Raw genomic sequence first — 27,164 nt, 5'->3', positions numbered from 1 at the left:
AATGAGACAGTGTTAAAGCATTAGGCTCCAAAGTTAAGATCTACATAAAAGCCATGATAGTCAAAATCACAAGAATTGACCACTTAATAATATTCAAATCTACACCTATGTTCTAGTTTCAGTCTGTGTATAGTGGATGCTACACCTTACTTTATACGTACAATTGTCTGCACTGCATTGAAATGAATTATGTTGAAGAGCATACATACAATATTGGTGAAGGCTACATGGGAGAATTGTGTTGAATTGAAAGCACGCTCTTATGCTTAATGTAGTGATAACAGATCGCCTGTATTGTAACACAATCAATAGAATGTGTGAATAATGCAAGGGCCGCCCCATCATATTATGCATTGGCTGCTGGTGTCAAACTTGTGATTCATTCTTGTCTGTTTGTCAATTTACAGATAAAAAAAACTCTGGCAAAAAGGCATTGAATGAATCGATTAAAAATCCCAAGCTCATTTTGATTGAGCTGCTTATTATTCTGATCTGGGGTCAGCAGGGATTACGTGTAGTAATAACAACAAACAAAAGTGGGAAAAAGTTGCTTTCTCTGAGTGATTGGTGTGTTTGCATATGTGTGTGTGTGTGTGTGTGTGTGTGTGTGTGTGTGTGTGTGTGAGCGTGTGGGTGTATGCAGTATGTATGTTCACGCTTGTTTGTTGCCGCTCGTATACCCTCCAGTGAGATGCAGCAACCATCAAAGAGCTAATTTAAAAATGAAAAATAAAAAATCTGCTTTGCCTCGTGCACATCACTCCGTTACATCTTGGCACACAGCAGTGGGTTGAAATTACACAAGTTTGATTATAATATATCAGGCTGCTTCTTCCATATTAGCCAATGAGATCATTGAAGTTCCCACTAAGAATACAAAATGGTTCAACCATGTAATTATGAAAAAAAGGAAGCCAAATATTAAATTATAAAATTCTGTTGCCGCGTAACTGCAAGAACGAAATGTGTCAAATGTCATTTTATGATGTCACTGTAGCTGTCACGCAGTCAACATTTGGGCACCTCGATATGTGCACTAGATGTTGAGCTCATGTCATATTGGACTTTCTGTCATTATTATTACAGACAGTTGACTGTAAACATATCAGTCAACCCCCTGTTGTGATGGGGAGGAGTAGGATGTGTGTATATGTTTGGCAGGCGCCATTTTCTTGTTCATATAAAAAATTTGTCTTGGAAAATCCGGGTGCAATAAGTGTTGAATATTGAAATATTAGTGAGTTTTTTGGAATATCATAATCTATTGTACTTTGGGTGAAGCTAAAAACTCAAATTGTTCCAACAAGTACAAACCAAGAAGCAATATAAAAGCAGCTCTTCTGCGTCTTGTGACTTAAGCCTCTGTTGCTGAAGAAAACACCAAGTAGAGCAAGATAAGCATTATCATACATGAAAAATATAATTAGAGGGAAGATAGGGCTATAGGATAATCATCAAGTAAGGTTTGTGATCAATCATATAGTCTATGGAAAAGTAAATAGTTTAAAAAATATATTTTTTAAGAGAAGTGGTATTTTAACAATGAATAAGATGGTCTTGTCCAACCAAGAGTCCAAAATTCCAAAATATTTACTTGGCAGTTATACAAAAGAGGGAAAGCAGTAAATCCTCCCATTTGAGAAGCTTCACACAGAGAACAATTTAACTTTAGCTTGATAAACAAACTTGTTCAAGCAGGAAATGTGTTAAAACTTTATGTCAGTCAGCAAATGAAATAACTGAATTGCAGTAAAAATGTTGGTGATACAGTAGGTTTGGTTGCATTTGCCAGGATGCATTTCAATCTTTTTTGGTTCTAACTATTGCATATTTACACCCTTTATGTTTTCATTGTATAGGATAGAAACAATATTGTTGTTACATTCCAGGTCTTGGTTGCAGAGAGCACTGTGTGGCGCTTGTGCAATAATGCATTGCTTTAAAAAAAATCACTTGAGGGGGAAACTTCTTGTAAACTGCCATTTGTCATCATGCATTCCTTTTGCATCCACTTTGCAATGCATTATCAATGCTTCAGCTTTGTCCCAGCATCATAAAACATTGACTGCATGTGTGTGCCTATTTGGGGGGAATAACACCATCTGTCAAATACCAGACCAGACCCAACAATGAACAGCTAAGACTGGGGAAATAGATTGAAATTCTGCACCCATGTCACTTTGCCAACAATTGTTTTTTTTCTTCCACCTGAGGCTTCACTCTTGTTGATTCAGGGTGACATAAACAGCGCTGTAAATGCATCCTGTCTGATTGTGTGTGTTTGTGTTTGTGCGGTGAACGTGATCTCTTTTTAAATGACTGGAATATTAAAGAGTAAACACAATCTACAGAGCCCGAAACGGAGACGCCAGCAGGCAGTTGCTCCTCTTTCTGTTTTATCATTGCATTTTTTTTCCTTTCTTTTTTTTTGAAAATATAAATAAGCAGGAAAAGGCTGACAGAAGTCGCTCAAGTTGAAAGAAAACACACACGCTCCTGCGCACAAAGGAGGCGTATGAACTTTTCTCTGGGTAAAGCCTTTTCTTTCCACAACATTAGAGAGCAAACTCTGACTTTTAATAATTGTAACACTGTGAACCCATATGGTAAACTCACACTCACATGGCTTTGATCTACACCTCTCTTCAGTTCTCTTTCTCATTTTGCCTCCATCTATGTGTAGGTATGGGTATATATATATATTTATATATGTGTGTGTGTGTGTGTGCGTGTGCGTGTGCATGTGTGTGTGTGTGTGTGTGCAGGTGTGCAGCACACCTTGAAAACCAGAGCAAAGTAGTAGAACACGTAGCAACTGTCTTTATTGAACACCAGCATTTTTAGAAGGTAGAAGGATTTTAACATATATATAGTTGAAAGCCTACAAGAAAAAAAGTAATTTAAATATTTATATATATCTTTACAAATGTTCATGAGCGAGTCGGAGAGCTTTTGTGTCAGCTAAAACAGGCGATTTCCGGGGGTTGTGTACAAAGATAGACATGCACAGGGAAGACGAACCACGGCAACCGCAAAGAAGTCACCTTTTACAAAATGGCTGAGTTGGACCCTTCTCTCTCTCGCTCTGTTTTTTTCATCTCCCTTGCACACTAACAAACATTCACACACACACACACACACACACACACACACACACACACACACACACACACACACACACACACACACACACACACACACACACACACACACACACACACCACAGTGTAGCCTTCCACAGGCAGTGACGTCAGTCTCGCATCCAGTAACAGTCTTTTTTTCTTCTTCTGTCGCCCACATGGTAGAACCACTGGTTGCTATGGCACTGATTGTAAAAATAAAAATAAATATAATTGGAGGGGTTCAAGTGCTCTAAAATGGACTATGTTTTTTTTGAAGGTTTAGGTCTGAGTCATTTTTAAATCAGTTTTACAACTGACTGAGAATGTAAACTATTAGTTTTGGTTGGAAATTACAGATTTATCCTAATAATGTGATACAAAACACAAGAAATGAACCTTCAGATAACAAAATAAGTTGTATTGTGGGACAATATCCACATCTGAATTGAAATGAAAGCATCCCAAAACACCTTAACGGCGTGTTATGTTGTGTTGGCAGTTGAACCCAAAACTGTCACGTCAGCTTGTCCATTTTTACTTCCTGTTTTCAGAATTGAATAAATTAATAATGTCTTGGATGGGTTATAGCCGTCTCCATGGCGATGCTCCTCCTTATCTTGACACACACACAAACACACATGAACACACACACACACGCACAAGCTCACGTGCACAAGCACGCACAAACACACCTAAAAACAGGATGTGTTATTTTTGCTCACACATCATCCGGATGTCTTGTTTGAGACACTTCAGGTTCGTGTTTCACATTTCAAAATAAGATAAATAAATAACAATAAAATAAGAACTGTCCCAAAGAAGACACAGTTATGCATGGGAAGGAACAAATCCTTCACACCCACACCCACACACACACACACACACCCACACACACACACATTCACCCCCTCACCAACACACACACTCACCCAGCCACACACTCACATACACACTCCAAAATGCAGAGCGCTCCAAGGCACGGGGAGCAGGTGGGTTGGGGGCGCTACTCAGTCTTTTCTGTTTTGCCGTCTTTGCTCAGGGGCTCGGCTGTTTTCCGGAGCTTTTCCGAGCTGTTGATCTGTTGTTCGTTGGCTCCGCTGGTCTTCCCGCTGGAGCTCTTGTCCAGGTAGTTGAGCATCTCACTCAGGACCGTCTGGAAGGTGCTGAGGGCCGCGCAGACAGCAGGCGTGCCAAAACCGTGAGTTATAAGACTGTAAGACATGGAGACAGGAGCAACCATTAGAACAAATGACAAAAGCTTTGTTTCATTACAAGAAAAAAGACAAATCAGCCGTACAGTTAGGGTTTGTGAGGTTTAAAGGAATAGTTCAAAATGTTTTAATTTTTTAGATCTTTGCCTCACTCTACCGGCTCAAGAAAAAGGTGACAGAAACCATTTCAGTAACTGTGTGTGTTTTTTTGATATAGAAATGGGCAAAGGTCGCTCATCCAGGTTAGCTTAGCTCAAACGCTGGTATTCAAGGAGAGCGGGTCAAAAGATACAGTTTACAACATCACTAAAGACTCTTGTGTGCTTGTTGGGACTTGTTTGTTTACCACGTTATATTATACCATGTTACGTTAACAAGTCACAAACAACCACTTTTTTATTTGACTTTCCTTTAACAAAATGTTGTCCCAAAACAACATGCAGGTCCGAACCCCTCTACCAGAATTCATAAATGCAATGTATTATGAAACAAAGTTTACCCCACAATCCCATAATAGCACCCACATCTTTTTCAATAGATGATCTATCAGATCCTCAGGCTCAAAACACTTAAGCTGCTATTCAACATGTCATGACTGTGTTTACACATCCAAACATACATCTTACAGTATTTCTCTGCCCTGCGCCTCTACACTGCATCTCCCTTTCAGAGATTTGATTAAACTTTTTATATTCTACAACATGTGACCTCATAGATGTGACATTTCTGTTAACAAGCCACCGTCCCCTCCTCCTCCTGTCACTTGTGCCAAATCAAAAACTCAACAGCTGCATCTTTCCAAAATGGCAAAGCGTTTGGCGCCAAAATAGAGAGCAAGAAGTCTGTCTACACTCAGCGGATTTTGAATCGATTTCAGAAAACACTGTTAAAAAATGGCCACTTATTCTCTATAGAATAGATTGGACAACTTTATTGTTCCCAAGAAGGGCAATTCATTTGCAGTTAGTTCACCACATCCACAATCACACCAACAACATAAAAAAATGTCATATGTAAAAATAAATAGCAATAAAATAGATCATCAATAGACATTGTTACTAGGTGCATTATCATGTAAATGTAGTGTCATAAAGAGCATGCGTTCATACCTGAAGTGTGTGAGGTGTCTCTGTATGTCCAGGTCCAGGATGGGTGTGGGTCTGGAGGAGCCCAGAGGAGAGCGGTCTTGGCTCAGTAGATCCTGGAATTCCTTACAGATTTGCCTGATGGACAGAAGGAGAGGGGGGGGGGGGGTTTACCATCTGTCTCCAACAAAACCCTCGCAATTGATCTATTTTCTTGCACCCCATCCTCATGCTAAATTTCCCCATACACATACTGTGCATCCCTGCCTTGATGCAATCGAAGGATATACAGTAGTCCATTCTGGATAAGTTAAATTCTCAATCCAAAAAAACTTTCACAACATGATACCAGACACTCTGCAAAAGTTAGTTTTCAACATGGGGCCTGGGCTGCTTTTCGTTTGGATTGTACTTTGTGTTTAAGCATTGTTGGAATGACCTTATCGGAAACAGAAAATCAACATAAACGTAAAAGTGTGGGAGCTGTTTCCTCTCAGCACATTCACTACTCAACGTGCAGTAGTGCTTGTAAGAAGTTACTGTATAAGCAACTCATACTGTTAAAGAAACACCACACCTCGTAGCCTTTCATTTGCAAGCACTATATCTAAAATTTCAAATCAAGTAGATGCTACGTGCCTGAAAAGTGTGTGTGGTATATTTTTTCTATATTTCTTTTATCTTTTCAAAGCATTTGTTTTAAAATAATCAATGTTCTTGACCCTGTTGCACATCTAGAATCGAATAGGATTTTTTCACCCACACCTATTGGTCAGACAAAAACATATAAGCCTTTGATATGATGGATCCATAACGATCAAAAAAACTAACTTTTAGAGATTTTTTCTAACATCTTACTGGGAAGTTGCAAAACAATTAAAGCGTTATGAGTGAATGTGTGTGTATAGTGTGTGTTTATATTCTCACTTTGTGGCTAGGACCATTTTCTTGCGTGCGCTGGTTTCTTTCGGTTCGCTGTGCTGCCGCGCCAAATGTTCCCCCACCGCCTTACTGGGAAACTCTGTCTCGCAGGTGTAGCCAAAGTCCCTGGCCAAGTGGAGCGCCTCACCTGGGAAAAAGCAAGGGAAAAATACTGATGAAACTAAAGGCTAAAATGATTTAATATGAAGATCGGAAATATACAATGAATATATCTGAAGGCGTAAAAAAATAAAAAAATTCTCTGGACATTTAAAAGCGGAGTCGGCGTTTCTGGAAAACGCTTGTTGACAAAATCACTTTCTGTCAAAACCAGTGAATATCTCCTCATGATCTGCTATCTGTCTGTATTGTCAATCTGCTGAAAACCAATCTAGTGTTAATACACAGACTAGGCTCCGTTAACAGGCACGTTGCTAGCTACGGTGGGTGTACAAATTCCCTTTGACTGCATACCAGTTTACGGAGCCTAGGCTGTGTATTTACACCAGATTTCCATTCAGCGCACACACATTACGGACAGCGGATCGTGAGGAGATCATTCACTGATTTTGACCAAAAGTGATTTTGGATTTCTCATGAATCACAGACTCCAACTTTTAAATATGAAATCGGAAATGTAAAATGAATACTTCTGAAGGCGTCAAAAAACAAAAAAACAAAAAAAACTCTGTACATTTAAATTGAGTATGTTAGTATCGTCTGCCCGTGTGCTTTACCTTCCACCAGGGAGGTGAGCAGCGTGACGTTGGCAGCTTTCCTGCGTCCTGCCGGCAGGTTCAGGCCTAAACGGTCTAGTTTCTCACGAAGACACCGGCCGCCATTCTTAGACTTGGCTCTGTTAAAAAGTTAAAAGATAAAAAAACTTTTTAAGACCACATTACACAGACAAAGACTGTAACTGGATCACATGTCACCATCACTGATCAACCACATTTTTTTTTATCATAGAAAATCCTTTGAACTCCTCATTCTATAAAAGAATTAATTAAGTCTTGAGAGTAATGATGGAATAATATACTGTAGATTGGCTTTGATTTGACAAAAGACATAAAATCAAAGAGTATAAAATTAAAAACCCATCAACTCATTATATATTAAACACACTTTCTTTATATGGTAACACGTCCCCCTTGAGTTTCTCTGTCATTGTGTGAGTACTTCTGTCTCCTGTTGTACCCAAAGTGAGAAGTTCTATTTTGGAAAAGCTAGAGGACCGATAATGCTCCCCTGTCATTTCTTTAGCTTCTTTTAATTGTGAGTTTTTAAAAGCATACGTACTCTTATGTGCTCACTTCCTAATCTGGTAAACTTCCTTTTGGGATATTTGGATTCAAATGACAAATGAGTAAGAAACCTAACCGAGGCACCATCACTGAAAGGAATAGTTCAATATTTTTACCTCACTCTCTGTCTCAAGAAAAGGCGACAGAAACCGCGTTTTTGATTTAGAAATGGGCAAAGGTTGCTCATCCAGGTTAGCTTAGCTCAAACACTGGTAATCAAGGGGTGCAAGTCAAAATATATACTTTACAACATCACTAAAAGCTCCTGTGTGCCTGTGGGGACTTTATTTAAATAACACATTATGTTGCGTTCTAGAATCAAATACAGTACATACTAGAAGGACCTAGAATATTATAATTAAAGATGTTGAACTATTCCTTTAAATGCGATAAAGTGATTGTTTTTTCTGATACTTTTGCAATGACATACAATACCAACACACAGTAAAAGTTCTCGTCTATTAGAATCATGTCTGTGTTGTAGAGGAGATTGATTTGTCTCCAGATAAGGATCAACTCCAGTATCTGCAGTTTTTTAATTTTTATTATTATTTTCATTTTTGTTGATGGCTGATCTTGTAGGAGCAGCCATATTCTCTCTTTGCTCCCTCCCTCACCTCTCTCTCTCTCTCTCTCTCTCTCCCTCTCTCTATCTCGCTCATCAATAATACAGTGCTGGCAACTCTCTCCTTCCTCTGGTTCCTGTGATCCTGGCATGCTTTGGCCTGGCCTTGCCTCCCTCTGGCATGGCGGGCACGTGCAGCCCCCGGCCCCTCCTTCAGCCTACAATAGCCTTTGTGGGCGCTACATTCTCTGTTTCATCTGAGGGGGCTACACACACTCCAATGTTCGCTAGCCAGATTTACGCCTCAAAAAAAGCTTTGAATATCCCTCTCTATCAAAATGTGCCTATTTGCTCTCAATATCATTTTGTGACAAGATATTTAGGAGTCGGACAAAATAACAGAGACAGTGAATCCAAATCTCTCAATTTTAAAGTGCTGCATTTGTCAGATTGTCCACAAATTGATGATTTTTCAGGCTATATTTTGTGGCGTTTTATTAATGCACACTGCCACGTGTTCCTGTCCTGTCACAACCTAGGCTCTGTAAACTAGCATGTCGCTAACTATGGGGGGCCCCCTTCGTTTACATGCCTGTTGTTTACATACCAGTTTACAGAGTCTTGTCTTTGTATTATTATCACTGAATTTCTTTCCAGCGCGCGCACACACACAGTATGGACAGGTACGGATTGTGAGGGGATTTTCACTGATTTTGACAAAAAGTGGTTTGTTGCATTTAGATCCACTATTGAAGTAATGATGCATTTGTTTCCCCCCTGTTTTTACAGTCAAATTGCCGGAAGAAGCTGTGACTGTGTAAGCACTGACCTGCGCAGTATGCCGCCCAGTAGGGAGGCGTTGAGGCACTCTGGTGGGGACAGTCTTCTCTTCACCTCGGCGATGGTCACTTTGTACTTTGAGGTGGAGCTGAGCAGCGACAGGCGGCCCGGTACCGAGCAGAACAGGTCTGTAGGGTTCACCACACATGTTCCCCCTGTACACACAAACAAACAAACAGCAGATATGTTAGGATGAGGTTCAGCATGCATGGACAAAATGTATCTCCATATATTATATTATACTTTTTTAGAGAACACAAATTTTTTTTTTAAAAAGGAACACAAAAACAAAATACAAAATAAAATAAACAACTAACATGGCGTACTCTACAGGTTTCTACGGACTTCCAATTACATTGTTAAAACTATAGGCAAATGTTAAACAGAAAATAAAAAGTAAATGAGGTGTCATGTAGGTCCCTTCAGTACGTTTATATAGTCAAGGAAAGGCTGCCATATGTGTTTAAACTCCTCTGCTTTCCCGGAAATCTCATATAAAATGTTCTCCATATATAAAATACTGGAGAACTCTATGAGCCAGATGTCAAAGCAGGGGGCTCCAACGAATGGTTCTTGTTGAAACACTGTTTGAGGTTGTATGCCCGCATGCCACTGTGAGTAGGATTTCACAGCTCCACTCATCCTTCTGTTAGACAACTTCAGTGGCCTCATTTGTTTTTTCAAGCAACTTGACTGGCAACAAAAAGTGGCCATCAAACGACTGCAAAGGGCTAGTACTTCCCCTTTACAAAAGTAAATTCATTTTACAAAAGTCTTTTATAATAAAAAAAACAATATGCAAAACAAAATCCAACAGCAATGTTTTTCAGGATTTTTTAGTTCCACTCTGTTTCCATTTAATCAAAGACATTAAACCAAACTTCACCTGCACGTAATAAAAAGCCATAAATAACATACCAGCCGTTATATGAGGATCTTAAGTTATTATATATTTTCATACATTTGAATATACCTCATCGGTTCCATAAAGACAATTGATAATGGTAAAAATGGTTAATAAATAATAATGATTTTGGATTTTACTCCTTCAAAGAGCCACCCAAAATGCAAATGCTTTCTGTGTGAAAACAAAGTTAAAAATAATAAGGGGGAATACCGTAATTTGCAATGAATTCTGCAGCTAATGTGAGGATTCAGGACAGGATACACGCTGTAGACATTGCATGCAAAGTCTGTCTCGTTTCTAGGTGCAATGATGTGATGTGATGAAGCCTTTAGTATACGTATGTCCTCATCTGTATAGGAAAAATGGTTAACTCTGAAGCTTCTCCACTTGTGTTGAAAACATCAAAATAATTTATCAAACCTGATATCTTTAATTACACTGCCCTTCTTTTTTTATATTTTGGTGCTGTGCATACTGTATGAAACATGTATTTATTAATAGCTTATATGTCTTAAAGATGGAGAATTTTCTGAAACCATCAAAGGTTGGTCTGAAAATGTTGAAAATATCAACCAGATTTTGGAAAAACATGAATTTCACTGAACAACAAAGTCTTATTTGCCTTTATCATCCTTGCACACTCTTCACAGTATAGCTGTAGACATGAATGATTTTTGAAGTATATTTTTTAAACAAAAACTTAAGCCAGAAAAAGACTAAATAACTGCACACTCAGTCCATAGAAATACATCACAGATCATCAATCAACACTGGCAAGGTCAATGTGTTCCACTCAACAGACTTCTTTTCATTAGGTAAATATTACTTTAAGCTTGTTTTCTTTATAACATATACATATATTTATATTTCTGCTACAATTCAATATTTGTCTGTGTGTAAGAACAGTCGGCTGTAATCCCAGGAGGGAGGGAAAAAAACAAAAGCTTCCTTTTAATCACCTTCCACCAACCAGCGAGTTGATTTCATTGTGGACTTGAGGCTCTTGAATGTGTGAATAAATGATTGCGGTAGGTTGTGATATAGTGGAGGCTATTTTCACATTATTAATTGCATCTGAATCAGTGTTGCCGAGTGCCCTCGTGAGAATATATCGAACTGCTCTGAGTGAGTGAGTATGGCCTATTATTATTAAACTTTCACTTGAACTATAAAGTCCCAAGCAGCTGAAAAAGGCAAGGTTTCTGTCTGATGATACTGTAGGCTATATTCTATTATTCATCGACCCTCATTATCAAATCTAAGGCTGGGTCGCTTTTGTTATTAGGGGCCTGGATATGAATGAGAGAATGAAGGAGAGGATGCCTTTCAAAGCTTCAGGCGAAGATTGGCTGCACACGCGACAGTTTGGCCACCAGCTAGGGGACCAGCTTTAACCTATATTTATGCTCTGACAATGTGTGATTGACAATTAGCAGAAAACGAGTTGATTTTTATTTGATTTTTCTGGCCGCAGGAAAGACATTGTTTTACCTGTAGCTGTACAGCACCATGGACAGCGGCGTCCGCTTTCATTTCAGCACCTGGACAGCGCCTTCATGCCCACAGCACAATAGTGTCGTCATAACGGTGTGCAAACAAAAGCCTATCCAGCGGGCAGCCCTTTCTAGCAAGGCTATATGGGACTTGCCTTTTACTCAGTCTATCAAAAAGAAGAAAAATAAATAGGCTACTATTGCAGGTCGAGGGCATCGATTGATACGATTGGTTAAGCTTGGTGTGTGTGTGTGTGTGTGTGTGTGTGTGTGTGTGTGTGTGTGTGTGTGCGTGCGTGCGTGTGCGTGCGTGTGTGTGTGTGTGTGTGTGTGTATTTGTGTGTGGGTATGTGGGTCTGTGTGTAAAGTCCGGCTCGTCTGTGTGTGTGTCTGTATCCGTGACACAAACCGGGGCAGACCTGTCTGTCAGACTGACGCGCTCTGACAGCGGCGCGCGTCTGTGCAAAGCCACGGGTTCACATCATATTAATTCCCCTAAAAATGTTTTGATTCAAAGTAGTTTGTATTTTATGTTGCCAAGGGCAATCGAAAAGAGCTATTGCCGGTAGTGCCGGCAGTCAGTCGAGCGCGCGGGGCCCAGAGGCGATAACGGTATTTAAGCAACGGAGAGTAGCCTGGGGCTGCGGCGCGAGCGGCGGGCGGGATCACACGCGGAATCAAGCACCTTTTACGAGTTTGCCACGAAAATTAAAGGAAAAGGAGACACGGGCTAAATGTCATCCCTCTCATATTTTAACAATAATATTTACAGCTGCAAAAGGAAAGGGAAAAAAAGCCCACCAATGTCTTGACAGAAAATAGAGAGATAGAGAGAGGCGCGTGCACGTGCTGTAGTAGCGGCGGGGGCGTGCGGCTGACAGATATCAGCTTGATCCGCCAGGCTGCTGTTTATAGAGCTGAAGTGGAAAAAGGGGGATAGCGGGGGTGATTAAAAACACAGACGACTCCTCCTAAGTAGGATCCGCGTTTTCTTGAGTGATTTTCTTTTGAAAAAGGGTTGTGTGAATATTCATGCCGCCAAAGCCGCAGTCAGAAAGAACAACATTAATATGATCTCGGCTGAATCCGGGGCCCCGCTCGGCATTAGCATATCAAAGCGTCCGCCCGAGGCGAGAGAAGCTATCGATACGGGAGCGGGAGGTAAAGCAAAGATTATTGGTTGTGATGGTTGCAGCGGGCTGAGCTCAGGGCCAAATACGGCGCACCATTAACCGAAAGTGATAGCGAAGGGATTCCCGCGTCAATCCAAAGGAGAAAAGCCCCAACACCTAGGCAGAGCTGATGAAAAATTAAAGCCGAGACACAGCCTTTCCTCTCTAAGCTACACATAGTCTCGACTGGAAACACAACAGGAGCTAGGCTTTGATGGACCAAGAGCAGATCCACACAACGCGTTGGAACCCAAGACTTTGTGTGAGGAAATTGTCCACATCCACAAACCCTGCAGCATATAAAAGCTATTCGTTCCACCGTCGGTCGTTAAACATACAGTACAGGTGCATGCAAGAAACAGCAATGAATGCGCTCGAAAATTACAACGACTCTTGTGATTGTGCTATACATCACAGCCCACGAATAAACACTTCAAATAAATAACACGAAAGGAGCACATCAAATGGTGGTAGGTCATATTCTGAAAAAAGCCAAATGTAATATCCTATCCAAATGACCCCTTTATAGGTGCAAGGAATTCTATATCAACGTTATTTTCTGTTATTAATCGAACTGAAGGGGGTGTTTGAATGTACAAGACATTAAAAACCCCATGCAGGCTTGATGTAATAGCCTATGTAGGAGACGAGTTTGTTAAATCCTTCCCCATAGCCTTTTCAATGTAGATTGCAGTCATGTTGTGACATTATAAATAATTTTAGAGTCTGCAGGAGTGTGCTATTACACATGCAGGCTACAAATAAAGCTGTAGCATAAATAATTGGGAACCTATTCTTATTGTCCGTGTGTTATTTTATTACTATTACAGAAGCAATTTTTGAGTATTGTGTTGAATTTATGATCTTAAAATGAACTTTAACGACACAATAAATAGAAGCAAAAATGTAGGCTACAGGTTTGCCTTAAAAAGAAGAATATATTGTGAAGCCTACATTTAAAAAAATTTAACACGTGGGAACTGAAGGCTATCTCAAATGAGTTCCATATTAATTACACTGTTGACTTTTTAAAGTAATGCAACAAAAACCTCAAAGAAAGGTTTTACAGTAAGTGGTAAAAACACACAAAAAAGAAAAGCCATAAGTGTTGAGTGACAGTCCATTTCACATTGGAAATGGGAATCACCGTCTCTGCGCTTGTGTTAGCGTTTAAAGTAGGCGAGAGAGAGACAGAGAGAGAGAGAGAGAGAGAGAGAGAGAGGGAGAGAGAGAGAGAGAGAGAGAGAGAGAGAGAGGGGGGAGAATAAAACGGGGCCGTTCCCATTGTAACACGTTGACAGCAGACAAGAGAGGAGTGTTCCGCCTGTTTGTCTGTCTGCTCGCTGTCTTGTCGTGTCGTGCGAGTGTTCGTTCATTCACACGGCCTCCGGTAAGACAACAGAGAGAGAGAGAAACAGAGAGAGAGAGAGGGAGAGAGAGAATATAAACGGAGGGGCCTCTTACCTCTCCGGATGACGCCCCCTTGGCCGTTCAGCACGAGCCCACACTGCGCTTCCACGGAGCCCTGCGGAGACACGCACTCATTAGGACGAGCAATGGAGGTGAAATCACTTCACCTACATATTTGTAGTTTTTACCCTGCTGTCAGGCACCAAAAACACCTCAAAATGAATGGACGTTTTATGTTATTTCCCTGGGAACCGTCATGCCTAGTGTTTTCATTTACAATCACACACATACAATATATATATATATATTTTATCTACAAAGGAATGAAACCATGGCCATACAATGCATGTAATGTCAGAATAAAGAAAACTAACTATTGTGGGTGCATTTAATCAGTTATAATATTGGCATTGCTGCCTTTTAGGCAACACCATGTGTAGTCTATAACGAATCCAGTTGTTCCTTTATTTTAAAAGGCAGCCAATTTGACCTATTTAATTCCGTATTGATTGGCTTCTGAGGTTGGGTAGTTTTAATATCATTTTTAGACGCTTTAAGGGTTTTAAACTTAAAAAGTCATAAACATGTATACATTTTATTATTTTCTTGTGGCTTAAAGGGTTTGAAGTCAGTATTACACAAACAACACCTTATAAAAAGTCCAAAACGTGTATATTCCTTCCTTTGCAATAATCCATCTCAAGGGCTCTCAGGTGTATCTTGCAACCCCTTTGGAGGGTCCCTACACACAGGTTGGGAACCACTGCACATATCCTTAAAGATTTCTCTACACAACACAGTCAAGTTTAGCTATACCATACTTCGCCTATAGCTTCTAAACATTGGCACTAGCTGTTGCAACCCTTTTGAACCATTGTTTCCAGTGCATGGTGGAAGCCTTTTTGTTAGAAAGTGCACGTCATTTAAGAGACTGAGTCTAAATACAGGATGCAGCTCACGCCCTCACCCATAAACGAGCTTCATTTAAAAGGCTCCGGGCGATTCGCGAGGACAGCGCAACTCATCCAAAACCAAGAAATGGTGAACACAGGTGTACACACAGTTTGACTCAGCCGCCAACCTGTTGGGGGTTCACTCTGTTGTATAGCGTCTTATGGTCTTGTAGGCTAATGTATGGAAACCTGTTACCGCCGCCATTTTGGTCCGGATAAGACTCGCGTGCTATCAACAATGTCATCAAGAAAGGAGAACACGCGCTTTTTTATTCAGAAAACACTTAATCCCTCGTGCGAGCCTCGAGGCCTAGCCCACGCGGAACAAACCAGCCCCTCCTGATTAAAATAAACCTTAGAAGAAGAAGGGAGCTTGTTGCCAGTTCTTTCTTTAACCAGCTCCTGTTCTGTTTCTTTTCTTCTTTTCCGAAGCTAAAGTGATTATAAAATCAATATACAAAACGCAAGAGGTCTTGCATGAATTAGCTTAGTGACGGGAGAAAGGTGTGGCAGCTGCTTTTTGTTCGCCATGAAAATCTCTTTAACACGCTCAAAGATGCGACCGGGCTGCACGAGACCATAGGCGCATCTGTTCCGTTCATACATCCGCCTCGCGCGAGCGCAGGTTCACGAGCCGTCTTTCTTTTGCTCCATAAAAGGGTCAAACCTGTGCGCTTTTTATGTGCCAGAAAGCTTTGGATAAATATATAGCATTAGCAATGACAATGATCGAATACAGGCATATATATTTATAAACAAAATAAATAAAATAAAATACAAATAACCTAACTTCATCCAATAATTCTATTAATTTGACTATAATTCAATAAATGTAACACAATAAAAAAAATCATATTAGGCTATTAATTATCATGTAATTCAAATTGTATAACAATTTCACGCAGAAATTGCTTTAAAAATAGGCAGACAGAACAGCAATTAAAGTAATCATAAAAGAACATCAATCCACAATTTTAACTCAGTAGGCTACACTCGCTGCGATATTAAGGTACAATTGACGCAATTTTTTTATGTAATACAAGTCATCATTTAGCCTACATCCACACCATTTAATAAAAATAAAATAAATGAATAGTAAAAAAAGGTGTAGAATAAAAAATACGTAAAGCGTATTGCTCTAAATATTTAATGATGTATTGCCATTAAAATAATATAACTTATTATTATTAATGCTGTTTGAACATTGTGTAAACATTCAAATACGTTGAGCGTGTGCAGCGTAGAACTATAGTGACATCTGAACATGCCGATAAGCAACACTCTCTTCTGACTCTGAACTTGAACGGAGTTGGTAAACAGTTAACGTGACTGAAATGACGACGTGTCTAAATGTGTAAAATGTGTTTAACCAGAGACGCGTTTTTTAACCAGCTCAGATGTCGCTGCATAAGTAACAAAGTTGATTGACGTTAAGTCTGTAATTGGATAAACTACGGTGCTTTATAGCGCTCGAGCTGGGCATTGTGCCCTGAACCCCGATCCGTTAATCCGCCCTTTACCGGAGAATAGAGCAACCAGCGGCTTTTCTTTGCCTCGGCAGACAGCCGGACACACACACACACACACACACACACACACACACACACACACACACACACACACACACACACACACACACACACACACACACACACACACACACACACACACACACACACACACACACACACACACACACACACACACAAGCTCAAAAATCGTGCGAATCCCCTTTTCATCTCGCCCATTTCTTTACATCGAAAAGAATTATGTAAAATATGGGTCACGTGTGTTTCTGGAGGAGAGAGAAAAAATAAAGGGCGGATTCACAATAGGGTTGTATAGACTGCCAGTCAATTAACCTTTAGAAAAACAGGCCTGCCGCTCTCAGAGGCGCGGCACCGGGTGGACTTGACATTTACTCAGCCTGTTGTACAGTCACGTTTGGTTTGGCAACCAAATGATCTCAAGATGATCTCCATTATTTACTCCGAGGAGGAAAGGACAGAGTGGTTTGCTATGGAGATAGGCTAACTAACCTATAGGCCAAATGTAATGCAGCCCTTGTCAGAGTCTCAGACAAACACACTCACAGCTGAAGCAGACAGGCAGACATCTGGCGCTGCCCTTTCTGTTCAATATTTTTTGGAATTGCTGTGTTGTTTGATACAATAGAGGGGAGGCGGGTCAATACCAGGCCACTGGGGCAGGAGCTATGAGGGTCTGCTATCCTGAATGATCCTATTGAGCAGTGTTAATAAACCAGTGATAGGAAGGCGATGGAAGAAAATGGAGGTACGTTAAGGTGGATCTTTGAATTACAGGCTTGTGTTATAATTATTAGGCAGGGTTACTGAGCCTTACAAGTGGAAGCTAGTATCCTATGTGGATAAACCAGAGATTAATAAACAATGTAAAGGAAAAGGAGTGGGTCACTTTAACGTGTTGTTGGATCTTCACACCTTGAGGTGATGTGTATGAATTAGCAGTGCTTGAAATGGAGTGTTGGAGACCACCATGTACCTGCAGGTCGTCTGACGTCGGCGGTGCTAGCCCTAGGCCAGCTCCGCCGGTCAGCAGCCTCTGGTCGGCGGCGTGGTGCATACCCACGCCGTAGGCCGCCTGCGAGCCATGTGACGTCATCAGGGACAGGTCATGGCGGCGGTAGGCATCGAGGCAGCCGAGCTCGCGCCGCTGCTGCTCATCTAGGCACGAAGACTTGAGGGCCGAGCGGGCGTGCTGCAGGTTGATGAAGTCGGCCGGTTCGCCGTGGTGCAGCTGCTGGTAGTAGGCGGCCTGGCCCGAGTGGAGCGAGTTGAGTCCGTAGGCCTCGGGCGCCACCGCCGGGTGTGAGTGCTGGAACTCGTAGTGGAAGGACTGGTGGTGGAGGGGCGTGTACTGGTGGTTGGCCGAGAAGTAGGGCGAGGCGAACTCCGTGGCCGCCGACGCCGGGTAGCCGGTGAGCGGCGACGACGAGGAGTAGGCGACCGACGAGTTGGCCACGGACTCCAGGCACCCGAGCTGCATGAGCCGATAGCTGTTGGATCCGTCGTGACGTATCTATAAAAGTACGAGATAATAGGAAAAGGAGAGAGACGGTGTGAAATGATGGTAGATATGAGCAGCCGTGGCATTTAGCATCAGCCGGTGTCTTCTTCTCTCTCTCTCTCTGCCTTTCCAAACACACTCCAAAAAAACACAACTCTCACATGCTGCACTCAAAGCGTTTTTTTGTCTTCTTTTCCTCTCTCTCTCTCCACTTTAAAACCACCTGAAGGAGATGTCATTTTCCCACAGCACGCCCGGGAGGGGAACGAATAGCGCACCCGTGGCAACAGGAGCCATCGGTATTTTTTTTGGTCCCCTCCCTCCCTCCCTTTGGCAATGCCTGGCTGTCACTCTCTTCTCCTCGCAGCGTTTTTTAAAAGACGTGCTGTTATATATTATTATTATTACCGAGCTGCTTGCTGCTGGCAAATTTACGGTCCCAGCTCTCTCTATCTCTAGCTCTCTTCATTCTGGATGGGAGGTAAGCACGAGTGAGACACACAACGGAGTGAACCGCCCTAAAATGTTCTAATCACACACTGTTACCGGCTGACACACACACACACACGAGCCTCGTTTGCTTCCACACACACTGATATTAAAAAAGCCCCGTTTTATCAGCAGTTGCAGTTAGATGCACCACTCATTTGTAGGCTACCCTTCTATTTTTTATTTTTTTGTCAATGTGTAATAGGCTAAAATAGTAGGCTATATTCTATTTGGAGATTTATTTAAGAGCACATGCCGCTTCGAAATGCCTACCGTAAGTCATTTTAAAACAAAGCAATATTAATTCCCATAATTGCACAATTAAAGGGTGTTAAAAGTAAATTAAATTTGCCTACCTCTGCGTCGTGGACAAGTCCGGGGAAGGTCGCTGACATTGTGCTTTCTCCAAAGAATCCCGTATTTTTTTTTCTCACCCCTCCGATCTCTGGCCCCGATCGAATAATAGTATAGAACAAAAAATCAAATGCAGTTAAAATCCTCCAAAAGGCGGGATAAATGAAAAAAAAGTCCTCCCCTCGCGCGCTCGCTCGGTATAACGGGCAGAAAGGCTGGCTGGTGCGCGAGCGTCTCCCCTCTGCACGGACGGGGCTGGCTCACGGATTTTGTACTTGCAGGGTATTTCTCGGCTGATGTCGTAGGTCCCTTGGTAATATAGAAGTTTTGAAAATTAAGCATCAGCACTGAGGAATGGGGAGGACAATAGACGGAGCGGAGCATCCCAGGAGACAAGGAATAAATATTGTATCTTCGCCTTAATAAGGAACCAAGTGCTTCTTGACTTTCAACATTTTTTATAACACATTTTTGTGGACATTTCCCCTTTTTTTGAGCCGTTTGTATTTTCACAAGGTTTTCTGCTCGGCTTCGTCGTGTTTATTTATACTATTATTATGTTATGTCAAAAAATGTAGGATGGATTTTCAACGGAAATGTAAGTTTGCTTTGGAATATTATGAAGTTCATTTTCGACAATTATCCAACGGAATAACAAATGGATTTTCGTTTGTTTCCAGGACAAGCCCTGTAACGAATTTAGTAATCTTCGATGGGGATTTTTATTTTATTTTTTCTAAACGGGTTGGAATTTTGATGCTTTCTGCATGCCTCATGTGTCAAGATGTATTTACGGTATTTAGCCATTTTTCCTCATTTTCGTTCAAATACCGTTGTGTAGCCTACACCATGTCATAGCATATGCACACATTTATCACTCGAGATGTATTCGATGTGTAGCCACAACGTAATCGATCCAATATGATCCATTAGGGAGTTTATGAATTACAAATAGCATAACTGAAAAAAAATCCATCAGTAATAGTAATCATTGTGAGTTCAATTGATTGCTTTTTATGTGCAAATGTACTAAATTAAATCGACATTACTGATTTTATTTCTCTCATGCTTGTTTATTTTCCTCATGCATGGAAAACAGCTTTTGATGGAAATTATTTATTTTTCAATTTTGTAGGGGGGAGGGGTGAGGCGTTACTATGAATGTTGCCTTTGTGAAAGAACCGAATGAATCATAAGACCTTTTTCTCTTTTCAGAATCGCCTATGTGTGTGACCAGGCGCGTGCATGTTTGAATAGAAGAATGAATGATGGCGTGTGCTGCTTTTATTATTAGTAGTATTGTTATTATTATTAGGCTATTATTATTAGGCTGTTATTAATATTATATATTATTTTAAATATAGCATAGGCCTATGTTTATTATATTTGGACTAGCAGGTCAGATCTGGGACTATTTTTCGGTCAGTCGGTCACCCTCGTGACCCCCTCTCTTTATATTTCTCTCTCTCTCTTTCTGCTTTCCTCCCTTTACTGTAACTCACCTGAGCACGCGCCCTCGGGGTGGTCCTGCCCAGCTCAAAGAAGCCGTTGTGCTGTTGTAGAGAAAGATGATGACGGAGTTTTTTAAATATTTATTTAACACTTTAATTGCCTAATATAATCAAGTGACATACATTGTGTGGACGTGTTTATAGGATAATAACAAAGCAAAAGTAGGATATAACACTTGCACATAGCCACACACGAGTTTAGCCTGTATTATCAGAATGAGCATACAGCACAGCGCAGCCTACTACTGCTGCCTTGCCCTTAGGCCAGCAGGTTAAGCAACAGGAATACAAAACGTAAAAAGATGCAGAAGCCCAACGCTCGTGGCCACCGCCTGAAGAGGAGCGGAGGGGAAATGAAGGAGAGGGGAGGAGAGGAGAGACTGTCAGATTCCCTGCCATTCATTACAACTAGACAACACAGACAGACAGAGAGAGAGAGAGAGAGAGAGAGAGAGAGAGAGAGAGAGAGAGAGAGAGAGAGAGAGAGAGAGACCAATAGATGTTATACCCAGAGTAGACATAAGCCCTAATCAGTCTTGTTTTGCTCAGCTGTGGGCTAACTGTTACCAAAGCGACTCCCTGATATTATTAAAGTGCAGACAGTGGCCGTGCTGACGCCGGGACGCCGGGATTGACTCTGCACTTTTAATTAAGACACTATTTCCCCTCCCATCTGTTACTGCATGCGTGTCCCTCTCTCCTAATCGGTTGCAAAATTAATAATGGATAAACAATAATAATAACAACAACACACTTATGGGTAAATTTATATAATTACTAATTTAAGTAGGCCTATGCGTATATATGAGAAAAGTGGACGTATTTGCTCTTTTAATTGTATTTTTTATTGATTTTTCATCGTAATATGGTGCCATTTCTCCATTGGAAATGTATGTTTCCCACTTCATCACTGGCACATAGCCCCCCCCCCCTCCCCCAAAGTTCTCCAAAACAAGCCTAAACATTTACCAAGGTCCTTTTTTTTCTCTTTGATCAATTCTATTTAGCTTATCACATCTGAGAAAGACGAAAAAGTCCTCAAAACTAACATAAACGGTCCAGGCGGCGCAGGGGCCAGACTTAAATCGCCTCCTTCGAAAAAAAAAAAGTTCTCAAGGCCTTTTATATTTTAATTAACCGTTACCGATGGTTTCGCCTCGGGGCTTGACGTGAAACCTCTGCACGACCAGACCGGTGAAGGCCGGTTGTCGCACGCCAGGTATTAGAAAACGAACGAGAGAGACAGAGATACAGAGAGAGAGAGACAGAGAGACAGTGAGAGAGAGAAAGAGAGGATGGGTGGACGGTGAGGGGAGAGGGGAGGAAGAGGAGGAGGAGGAGGGATGAATAGGAAGGCCACCGGGCAAAGAGAGTAAGAGAGAGAGGGAGAGATGGAGAGAGCTTTGGTGTCCATTCAGGTAGCATAGTAGCTCTAAATCTAATCATATGATCGTTCTTTAGTGATACGTTTCTTATTTTTTGGACAAATGTATCAAGATAATTATGTTTTAATGTTTTGGTTTCAACTTCAAGTTTGGGTAGGAAAGAATTAACGCTGACGGGCCCTTGAATAGTTGGCCTATCAGTATTGTTATTGAGACCCTTTTTGCTTGTAGAGTGCATGTGCAAGAATTGGGCTCAACTCTGTTGTTCTTAAATGTGCTTTAAGAATAAAGTTGGATTAGATTGGTTGATTATATTGGTTCATATAAATGAAACCTGTTGAATTTGTTGACTTAAAACACGTTAAAGTTAATTAAAAGGATAGGCCAACGATGCAACTTGAAAGGTTCTGCCCAACATGTGCACGCTGACTCCATTGCGCGGTGTCCTCAGATCACTAATCAAATAAGTTACATTCAGTTTATGTTTATGTCTATGAGTATTGTAGTTTTGTACCCTGAGACGGAGAGAGATTTATAGGCCTACGTATGCCAGTTGTGCAGCCACCAACCCGAGGCACCAGTTGCACGGTAGACGGTCCTAATGGGGCTTAACGCCGCTGTACCGGGGGCTGGGAGCACCGCACCAGATGCGCACTGATCTCCGGACAGGAGCCAGTCCATCTGCCGCCTGACGAGGCAGGGAAAAGGCCCCGAAACCCCGCACAGCTCAGCTCAGCTCAGCCCCACAGGCGAGAATTTAGATTTTACTGGATGGACCGCTGCTCCTATACACAGACCGGGGGCCCTGTCGTTTTTTTTTCTTCTCTCGAGCAAGTGTCAGAAAATAAGACAGCATGGAGAGGCAGACGATTAGGGTTTGAGCTCATGTGAGCATGTGTCGCATCATGTGGCATCAGTTGTGAGAACCTTGCGTAACAAAAGTGACATTTGTAGCCTATTTGTAATTCAGGAGATATTTGTAGAAGTCGGTTTCAAATAAATGCCCCAACAAACGGGAATTAAAGACCACAGTCCCTTTTTAAAATGGAAAATAAGGGATCACCTTACTTAGAAAAGCAGTTCCTTATGTTCTAGTTCAGTTTTGATCATTATGATATTTTCAAAGATTAAAATTCCCCGAACAAACATATCAGGGAGAATTTTAAGTTTATCATACGTTGTTGGCACTTTTGATGGAACAGCATGTTGAATATTGGCTTGAATGCAGCTCAGGTTTTAATCTTAAAGAATAATGTAACATCCAAACAAACATATTATGTTCAAAATCCACCAGTATCACTTTAACTTTAACAAAAGAAAAACAGAACTACATTTCCCATGTCACCCTTCTCTATGCATGCCCCTGGATTTACTTTCAGCCCTGATTGGTTTAAGTGGTTTATTAGGGGGTCACAACATATTTATAATGATCACATATAGCCTGCAGCCATTTAGCCCAGTGCTACCATAGTAATCTCCTTATAGGCTTTAAGGCTTTTATAAAGTATATTATGTCAGATTGTAACACTTAGAGCAGGCGATGATGCTCTGGGTGGTATAGCAGGGATCCATGCTGAGTTATAATGAGCCTATAGCTAAACAGGCTGTTTTTATTTCACGTTTCGTAATTACATAATCCTCATATAAACAGACAGACATGCCTATGTCTACATATTGCGCATCAAGAAGTTTGTCTTTTCATTAGTGTCTGTATTAATCTGTAGTCTGACGTTTAAGCATTACCCCAAAATTCATAATACTGTCTGCTTCCAGTCCATGCGCACATGTGTTGTCCTTGTTTATGAGTCTGTTTAGTTTTTTTAATCAGCCCCGGTCAGACACCGAGCTCATATGGCCATGAGCGTCCGTTAACTCGGCCCTTTAGCCAGTGTGTGTGTGTGTGTGTGTGTGTGTGTGTGTGTGTGTGTGTGTGTGTCTTGTTTAAAACCTGCACCTTTTTCCAGCCAGACCACAAATAACCGACTGGCATAATGTAGTCCACCATAACAAACGGCCCAGCAGAAGATGTTTACGGCAAAGGGGAAAAAAAGCAATTAAGAAAAAAAAATGGTGTCTGACCTACTTAAAGGATGCGCCTCGGACGGAAGCACAGGTTAATATGCTAATATGGATCTGCTAATTGTGGGGATTTACTTGTCGGTTTGCGGGAGGGGAGGGGGGCAGGGGGGTCGGGGGGCGTCACCACCACCGCCTTGTTAAGCCGTCAAGATTGGCAACAAATTAATTTTTCTCCCCATGCAGTGCGTGAGGTGAGGAGAGTATAAGGCTAGGGGAGACATTGAAACAGGTGGTCACTGTTTAAAGGGACAAACAGACAAGTAGTCTAGCCTATAGATGGATAGAAACAAATATGTACAAAATCTGGAGTAGCTGCCACCATTTCCCCCTAGTTTGCCTGACATTTATTTGCCTTCTCCGGGATCTAAACAAATATCATATAAAATGCATCTCCCTTCCTGTCAAGTGCATACATCATATTAATTATTATCGCCCCAGGGTGACCCCCCTCCCCTCCCTTACCCTCACCCCCACCCAGCCACACACACACACACACACACACACACACACACACACACACACACACACACACACACACACACACACACACACACACACACACACACACACAGAGCCGCAGGACGTTAGGTTACTTCAAGGGACCCTACGTCTCTCTCTAGGAAACAATTTTTTCTTTCTTTCTCTTTTTTAACTTTTTTTTAAAGCCCCTAAGATGCAGGAAATAGCATGGCTGCCCGGGCTATACTCCACCCATAAGAGGCAGCCACCGGGTATCATTGCCGGTTTGTGTTGTCAATTAGCGTGTTTAATTGTTGTTCTTTTGTTGCCGTAATTACTCTTGAAGTCAATTGAAAAGTTGAGTCCGGGGCAGACACGTGTCAGCTGCTGCGAAAACACACCAAAGAAAAGGCCAATCTGCTTCCCAACGGACAGCATAGCCACTCACACCAACATATTGGATATAGCCCGTAATCCTTAGGCCAGCGCAATAATAATAATAATTAAAAAAACAACAAGCTGTGCGTTTAAAAAAAAAGTTTATGTTGTGTAGCCTACATTTAAAGTGTCCTATATTTATTTATATATGGGTTAAACATTTTAAAACTGAGTTATAGCAACCAAAATTCCTGCTTAATTTAATCGTTTTAAAATTGAATTTAAATAAAGGTTATAATAATATTTAATAATAATAATTTGTCTTTAAATAGATGTAAGTAAGTTGAAAGAAAAAATAATAATCCTATAAGCAAAGTGAGTGGCTGTTCCTACTTCGTCCGGTCTGTTGAGGGTTTTGTTCTCCACTCAGACAATCAATGAATGGTCTTCTGAAGGGTGAATGATTAACAATATTTTAAATAGAAGATTACATTCATCACTCTGCCCTAACCGATGCTATAAAATTGATCTCCTTAAAACTTAACTCCAGCAGCTGTTGGATCATTAAGCCGTGTGTGTATGTGTGTGTGTGTGTGTGTGTGTGTGTGTGTGTGTGTGTGTGTGTGTGTGTGTGTGTTTCTGTCTGTGCGCGTCGATCGATGTTCATTAACTTCTCTTTCCAAGAGTTTTCTGAAGTGCTCCCGAAGATCACACGGAAGCTAAAAGTCTTTTGACTATTTCTTTGCACAGACGGGAGGAAAGAGCAAAATGTACTCTCAGATTTTCATCATCTCCTTTTCCCTCCTCCTCTTCCTCACTGTGTGTGTGTGTGTGTGTGTGTGTGTGTGTGTGTGTGTGTGTGTGTGTGTGTGTGTGTGTGTTTTCTTTATCCTTAGGAGTTCCTGCAGCGTTTCAATCTAGACGCTACACGTGGTGCAACAGGCAGTAAACTCAAATACATTTTAAACAAATATATTTTATTTAATAACTTATGAATTCAGATTGATCTCCCTCACTGTTTTGGTTCTTTGTCTAGACAGATGATGTATCTCAAGTGTGTATGTGGCATTTACAATACATGCCAGTGTATAAAAGAGAGAGAGAGAGAGAGAGAGAGAGAGAGAGAGAGAGAGAGAGAGAGAGAGAGAGATAATATAATGGTAAACTGCATAGTTACTTTATAGCTCCAGGCATTAAGGGAGTCTTTCTTCTTCGTGGTGTGTTCAATGCCAACAGTCAAGTGGTGTCTGACCTTTTGGCTTTATTCTCACTGCAGCCAGGTTCAATTTATGTCAAACTCGACTCTCTAATGGAAGACCATATATGTACACTGTATAGATGTAGCCTTATAAAAATATTTCTTCAAGGGAAAGATAACATCAGCTTGCGGGAATTGGCAGTGTCGTTTCGCTTGCTGTGGATTCGGTATATAGCTTCTGATTTGAAATTCCTAAAACAGGTGCTCCCAAGATTGTTTTGTAATGTAATATGACATAGGGGGAATATTGGTGAGATACCAAATGCCCAAAACATCCAATAACACATCTAAGTACATGAGTCAACTTGCATGTGGATGTAGCGATTCAGCCCTTGGGACAATGTTAGTTAACGTTGACTCATAATAGTTTTGAAACTATCAAGATTTTTTTTAGGAATCATACTGTATGGCGTTGGTTCAAGATCTTTCTGACTGGTATAACCAAATGAAGTGGTTTACTTGCTACTCCTCATCACTTATTGCATGTATATTTTGTGTAATCTGATCAGCCGAAGTGTGTTTTTCTCAATTCTGTGTTTTATTTAAATGTTTTTTAAAGGCCTGAAGCAGTCCAAAGATCAAATTATTTAACAAGATAAAAACAAAAATGATAAAAAAGCATGACAAGACAAGGTTTAGTGTTGCAGAATAGTTTCCTCTGCTTCCCTAACCCATCAATCATCCTTCCACCAAAGACTCTAAGGGGCTTCTATATAACTAGGTTGCTCTGATGTGTAAAGATTTAAATGGTCTAAAATCAAACAACTATAACAGATACAAGCTGGCTATTTATTTACTAAAAAACTATCTTATCAATCGCATTAAAAATGATCAAAAAATGTGGATGTAAGCCAAGTTAGTAGCAAGAACAAAATGGCAAGAAAGGAACAGGAGAGGCTATCGGTGCACTAAAATCAAATTTAGTTTTATTAATGCAAGGTTCTCTCCCGCAAGGTCTTTGCTAGGATAACCATTCTACCAATTACCTTGGAAATTTTGCGGACTCCTTCCTGTTGAGTATTTTTTAGGTTTTCAGGTTTTAGTACATAACAACTCAAAAGCAGCGAACAACTCACCTGTTTTGACCAGTGCCTTAACCACATACTGTGCTGAAAATAACACCAGAAAAGTTGTTTCAGGGGCAAACAGGCAACAAATGGTCAGCTACCAATTAAATAACTTTTCAGTTGAATGGGACACAACCAAAGTCCTCTTCTAGA

The 27,164-nt window shown here is 41.0% G+C and overlaps 1 protein-coding gene across 1 annotated transcript; it reads right to left on the bottom strand.

Annotated features, from left to right (window-relative positions):
- Positions 1 to 4,125: 4,125 nt before the first annotated feature.
- Positions 4,126 to 18,915, bottom strand: tfap2d (transcription factor AP-2 delta (activating enhancer binding protein 2 delta); the record flags this gene model as incomplete). Its single annotated transcript, XM_080048272.1, has 8 exons — positions 4,126 to 4,333; positions 5,443 to 5,556; positions 6,346 to 6,487; positions 7,077 to 7,195; positions 9,038 to 9,203; positions 14,085 to 14,145; positions 17,507 to 18,043; positions 18,877 to 18,915. The coding sequence occupies 8 exons, from the start codon at positions 18,913 to 18,915 to the stop codon at positions 4,126 to 4,128; spliced, it is 1,386 nt and encodes a 461-aa protein (XP_079904398.1).
- Positions 18,916 to 27,164: the final 8,249 nt, after the last annotated feature.

Source organism: Ammodytes marinus (genome assembly GCF_949987685.1).
Source record: "Ammodytes marinus genome assembly, chromosome: 19".
NCBI lineage: Eukaryota > Metazoa > Chordata > Actinopteri > Uranoscopiformes > Ammodytidae > Ammodytes > Ammodytes marinus.
Note: the sequence above shows the minus strand (reverse complement) of the source record. Positions and strands in the feature narration are given on the sequence as shown.